Source organism: Triticum dicoccoides, chromosome 2B (assembly GCF_002162155.2).
Source record: "Triticum dicoccoides isolate Atlit2015 ecotype Zavitan chromosome 2B, WEW_v2.0, whole genome shotgun sequence".
Classification (NCBI taxonomy): domain Eukaryota; kingdom Viridiplantae; phylum Streptophyta; class Magnoliopsida; order Poales; family Poaceae; genus Triticum; species Triticum dicoccoides.
In genome coordinates this window covers 565,299,384-565,305,618 of record NC_041383.1, presented here as the reverse complement: position 1 = coordinate 565,305,618, position 6,235 = coordinate 565,299,384, and the positions used below count along the sequence as shown (strand labels likewise).

Below are 6,235 nucleotides of genomic sequence, written 5' to 3'. Positions count from 1 at the left end.
GCTATAGGTCGCAGCAAATCCCCGTGGGGGTTGTAGCATCTGATGATGATGTCGGTTGCAGCAAAAATAAGAACAACACAATGAATAGGTAAAATGAATCATTTTTGCTCATCCCTGGTATTTAACTATCTTAAATTCAATAATCCAATGTTAGGCATCCGGTTTAGGGAATCTTCTAGAAGGTTCCCCGAACCGGTTTTTGTTTCTTATACCGGTTTCCCTTTTTTACTTTTGTTTATCCGTTTTATATTTTATATTTTTTGCTTTTTTATTCTTTTTCTTATTTATTTTTATTTTCAGGCTTCTTTTAAAAAAATGTTCATGTATTCAAAAAATCTTCTGAAATTTCAGATAATATTCGGGTTTTCAAAAATATTTGGGATTTGCAAAAAATGTGTTATTAAAAAAATGTTCGTGATGTTTTGGTTCATTTTTTACAAAAAATGTTCAGAATTTCAAAAAGTATTCATTTTCAAATATTGTTCTGAAAATTGAAAACTGTTCATGTTTCAAATTTTGTTCCTATTTTCAAAAATCATTCAGATTGTTTTTGCTCAATTTTTGACAACTTTCCAGAAAATGTTCGGAATTTCAAAAATTATTCCCTTTTTTAAAAAATGTAAACTTTTCCACTTTTCAGCAGTTTCTAAAATTGTTCAAAAAATTCAGGATTTTTTTTTCAAATTTTGTATGGTAGTTTTAAAATTTTTTTGCATTACCAAATTTTCTTCTGGAAATTTCACAAAATTGTTTGTGTTTTTAAAAGTTTCTTCCTGTTTTACCAAAAAAATTTCCAATTTTTTTTGTTCAAATTGTTCACAACTTTTCAGTAAATGTTTGGAAATTCAAAAAATGTTCACGGTTTTTTTTGCACATTTCCACTTTCAGCAGTTTAAAGATTGGTCGAAACTTAAAAATATGTTCTTGTTTTCAAATTTTGTTCAGAATTTTTGATTTTTTTAATGTTTCAAATTTTGTTCTGGAATTTCACAAAGTTGTTGATTTTGAGAAAAAATTAAAAATATTTTTCACAATTTTGAAAACTATTTGGAGTCCATAAAACATTCAATTTTTTTCATAAATTGCATTCAAATTTTTCAAAAATATTGGGAACTTTGCTGGGCGGTTGGTTCTCAATGATTTTTGCTTTCTTAGAACCACTAAAGCTTGCTAATTCTTCCGGTAGCTGGGCATCGTCAATAGGATGAGATGCTGGGTTCCATCCCATGCTAGCACGCTTTTTTAGTAGCTATAGTTCACTATCGCAGCCTGTCCCTACCTTCATGGGTTGGCGCACTGTTATCCCCACTGTGCAGGCGGGCGGCATGAAGCTATCCCTAAAAAAAGGTAGATAGGAGCGCCTTCCGGGCATCCCTCATGTTCGTTTTCTCAGAAGCACCACAAGCTTCCCAACCGATTTTTTTATGTGTTTTGATTTTCTGGTTTTCTGGTATTCATTTTTAAAAAAATTATGTTTTCCCCCCAAATTTGTGACTTTTCAAAATTAATAAAAGATATATAAAATTCGTGATATTTTTCTAAAAGTTAAATTATATTGTTTTCAAATCCGTGATTATTTTTCAAAAGCATGAACTTTTTTTAATCCATGAACTTTATAAATTCCCAAGTTTTTTGTAATTTTTTGTTTTTCTCCAAAAGTCAATGGTCAACCTTGGGCGAGCTGCATGCGACCATGCTAATGGGCCGCAGCCAGCGAGCCCTTCTATGCGGGCGCCATCTAGCCACCTGGCGCTTGAGGCGCCGACAAGGAGCTCCCATGGTTTTGTACGGGACGAGCCGATTTTGTATTTAAGTGTGTGGGTTTTTAAGAATTTGTTTTCCTTCCTTGGTTTTCTATTTTCTAGGGAGTTAATTTCTTCTTTGGTTTCCCCTTTTTCTTTTACCGCTATCATTTTTATTCCCAGTTTACTACTTAAGATGTATACTTTCTCCCTTTTGTCAATTTTGTTTCACAATTTGTAATTTTGTAAATAATGCATTAATGTTTTAATACAAAAATACTTCTCGAATATGTGACCCACGTTCTTTCAATATGTGATAAACATTTTTTAAATACGCAACATACCAATATTCGGAATGGGCGTACTAAATACGCGACAAACCTTTTTTGAATATGGTGAATTTTTTTATGAAATACGTGATGAAATATTTACGAGGAAATGCTAAATAAATATGTGATGAGAATTTTTTCAGTATGGGATGAATATTTATGTAATATGAGATGACCGGTACATAGCATGGCCCTTTGGCTGACACCCTTATGGTTGTATCATCTAGATGGATAGAGAGTAACAGAGAACCACAAAAACTTTCATTTAAAATAGCGCATGCAATTCTTTAAAAAAATACACAAAGTTTCACAATGCGCACGCGGGCCAAAACCAGAGGCGCTTAACGTTTCCGTATCAAGCAAATTAACCACAAAGTATATGTGACACAACGCGACGGAGATGGGACAGTACGGTTTAATGGACATTGATGTGACATGGACGGACAATGGATCCAAAGAGCGGCTCACTGTACAAGCCACCAAATGGAAGGTTCTCGGTGCCAAACGCAATTCATGTTTGCACGCGGGGGCTAAAAACTAACCACGACGAAGATGACCCGTCAATGCACAGCCCGGATGCGACACATCGACCGAGAGAATATAGCCTGCGTGTAGCTTCCTCCCGATCAGATACCTCAGGCATGCAAGCATTACAATCTTAGAGCTAACCCAATAGTTAATCTAAGAACCAACCTATTATATGTGTTCTTTAAATGAAGGCTTCAAATGAGATGGCATGTGTCTATAGTTAGCAACGAGCAGCTTTATTAATTAACCATGATCTTAACTTTGATGTCAAAAAAAAACATGCTCTTAACTTAGCCATATGGAACCGGACTCCCACGTGATATATGAAAAACCTGATGTGCTCAGCACTCAAGGTGAATAATGTTCTGAGCCATTCGACAGTCTCCTGTGGATTGTACGGCTGAAGAGACGACCGTTTTTCTTTTCAATTTTCACCTGGCCGACACGTACCGTGGCCCTTTTTGTATTGGCTAGCTGACAAACCGACCATCTTTGATAGATAGGCATCAACAAAGAACCAGAAAAACATTCCGATTTTTTTATAGAAAAAAAAATCACAATGCGCGCGCACGCGGCGAAAACCAGAGGCGCTTAACGTTCCTATCAAGCAGATTGTCCGCAAAATATAGGTGGCAGTGGCACAGCACAGCGCGACGGAGATGGGAGCGTACGGTTTAATGGACAATGGGCGTGACATGGACGGACGAACGGATCCAGAGAGCGACCTCACTGCACAAGCCGCCACAGAGAAGTTTCTCGGCGCCAAATCGCGACGTGACACTTCACTGCTCACTTCCTCGCGTGCAGTGTAACAACGAACCGTGCACCTTTTTCCTTCCCGCGCGCTGCACACGCGCACCGTGAGTCAGTGAGTGCTTCCTTCCTCGCGTGTATAAGAAGAGCACGACGCGCGGTAGAATTTGTCACCGCCGGTCGTAGATTATTGCTTTCGATTCCGGCGCGCGCGGGTTATGTTGGGAGGAAGATGAGGCGCCCAGCGACGCAATGTCGACGGTGGCGGAGGAGGCGCCGGTGACGGCCGAGCGGCCGATCCGGGCAGACCTGGAGCCGCGCCTTCCCAAGCCATGTGAGTGCCTGCCCCGTTCCTTCGCTTAATTCTTACTGTACGTGCTTTCGGCCACACAGAGGGCGTTCGTTTCATCAGCAAAGCGCATAACTAACTAACACGCATCCTTATGCAGACTTGGCTCGAGCTCTGGTCGTGCCCGATGTGTCCCATCCTGAAGGAGAGAGCGGGGAGGGGCACGAGCACGGGCAGAAGAGCGTGCTTCAGCAGCATGTGTCCTTCTTCGACCTGGACGGCGACGGCATCGTCTATCCATGGGAGACTTACGGAGGTAGGGCATGATGATCCGTAGTGTTCTAGGAATGCGTACCCTGTATGTACACTTATCCGTTGATGGTTTGATTTGGTTATGTAACTTAATTATGTTGCACGAATTCTAGGAATGCGGTCGCTGGGCTTCAACGTGATCTTGTGTTTTATAGCGGCAATTGCCATAAATATTGGCCTAAGCTTCCCAACCCTACCTGTAAGTACAAAAGGAGCTGAAACTTGCTAAAACTAATATTCAAAACTCGAGATTTTTGTTCTTTAAAAGTTTCACCAAAGCTAGCTCTTATTCATTTTTGCTTTTCATGATGGGTATACACAGAGCTGGAGACCATCTCCCTTGTTCCCCATACACATCAAGAACATCCACAAGGATAAGCATGGCAGCGACTCCTCGACCTACGACACGGAGGGAAGGTAATCAAAATCGACACTCCAAACTCGCTTACTACTAGTTCAAAACTACAACTGTCAACTAAAACTGTGAGACAAATATAGGTTTATGCCGGTAAATTTCGAGAGCATCTTCAGCAAGTACGCCCGCACGGCGCCGGACAAGCTCAGCTTCGGCGACATCTGGAGGATGACCGAAGGCAACCGGCTGCAGTATGACTTCTTTGGATGGTGAGCACTTAGGAACTGTCATTTCTGCTTCATCATCGAATTATTCTTTTTAGAAAAAATGGAGGCAAAAGATTCCTCTAATGATGAAGACGTTGTTTCACTCATGTTTGGCCTGAACTGATGAGTGTTCAGGTTGGTGAGCAAGGGAGAGTGGATACTGCTGTACGTGCTGGCCAAGGACGAGGAGGGCTTCGTCTCCCGAGAAGCTGTTCGCCGTTGCTTTGATGGCAGCTTGTTCGAGTTCATCGCCTAGCAAAGGAGGGAAGCCCACGAGAAGCAGCACTAGAGTCACAGGACTGAGTAGAGTGCAACGCTGTCATCTCGGAGCGTCTTCGATCGTGAGTATTCAAATGTGGACCAGATTGATTACCACATCATGTATGCCTAGGAAATAGAGACGAACGAATACCAAGTTCAGAGGGCTGAAAAGTTATACACTTTTATATAAAAATAAGATGTATACATAAACTCGTGGACACAAGTATTTTGGTGTCCTTTGCTCCTTTACTTCGAACGGCAACGAGGGCATGTACTATGGTGGCATCACAAGGTACCGAGCGATGTATTCCACATGGACTGTTTTCTTGAAAGTTTTTTGTGAGCTCGAGCTCACATGCATCCTTTGCTATAGTAATATCCGAATAAATATTTATTTATTTTTAAAAAATCTGTTTTGCTAACAAACGTTGTTGTGTTTTTCACATACCTTAAATTTTCATGACAAAATAACATTCATGCAGGTCTCGGCAAAAAAAAGAAGAAAAAAACGATGCGACAAAATGCTTCCAAAAACAGTTTTTTGGAGCACAGTTTTGTTTTTTATGTATCTCCAAAAATGTCATCCCATCACGAAAATTGACACACATGTGAAGCACACATCAATGTTTATTGACAAAATCATTCATATTTTTGTGAATTTTCTAGTTTTTTTTACTTAACAATAGCAAACACTACTAGGGAAAACCCTAGCAGTAGCGCGGTTAACCGCGCTATTGCTAGGGCGCTACAGCAAACTTTTATCAGTAGCGCGGGTTCGACCCCCACTACTGCTAACTCAGTTAGCAGTAGCATGTGTCCAGAGCCGCGCTACTGCTATGTACTAGCAGCGTGCACCCTAACCCCGCGCTACTACTATTCATCCGTATTTCATTTCTTTTATTTTGTTGTATACTGTATTTATACACCGTTATACAAGTTTTCTTACAGTAGCAATTTAGAGATTGTCGTATAAACCATTATGATCATAACGACTTATTACATCATTGGGTGAAAGAACCGCGGATTAGATTCAAGTGGATGGATCCGACGTGATCGTCTTTGGATCCATCCATTTGAATCTAATCCGTGGTTCTTTCACCCAATGATAATAATATCATCATCATCATAATATCATTAACAACTTATTATCATAATACATCATAGTCATATAACAACTCCTCATCATCATCATTATCGTCCATGAGTCATCATATAACAACTTGGTAATCACAACCCCTCCTCCTCATCATCATAGTAGTCATAATCACAACTCCTCCTCCTCCTCCTCATCATCAACTCTAACACATTATAGCACATAATAACAACTTCTCATCATCATCATAGTCATAATCAACACTAACTAACTGTTCTTAGTACCTAGGACCTACTCCTCTCTCCTA

General features: G+C 40.1%; 1 protein-coding gene across 1 annotated transcript; it reads left to right on the top strand.

The window, feature by feature from the left end:
• The first annotated feature begins 3,472 nt into the window (after positions 1–3,472).
• On the top strand, positions 3,473–5,198 carry LOC119368024 (peroxygenase-like). The gene is made up of 6 exons (XM_037633384.1): positions 3,473–3,686; positions 3,802–3,957; positions 4,067–4,152; positions 4,276–4,370; positions 4,452–4,577; positions 4,710–5,198. The coding sequence occupies exons 1-6, from the start codon at positions 3,605–3,607 to the stop codon at positions 4,828–4,830; spliced, it is 666 nt and encodes a 221-aa protein (XP_037489281.1). The 5' UTR covers positions 3,473–3,604; the 3' UTR covers positions 4,831–5,198.
• The last annotated feature ends 1,037 nt before the right edge of the window (positions 5,199–6,235 follow it).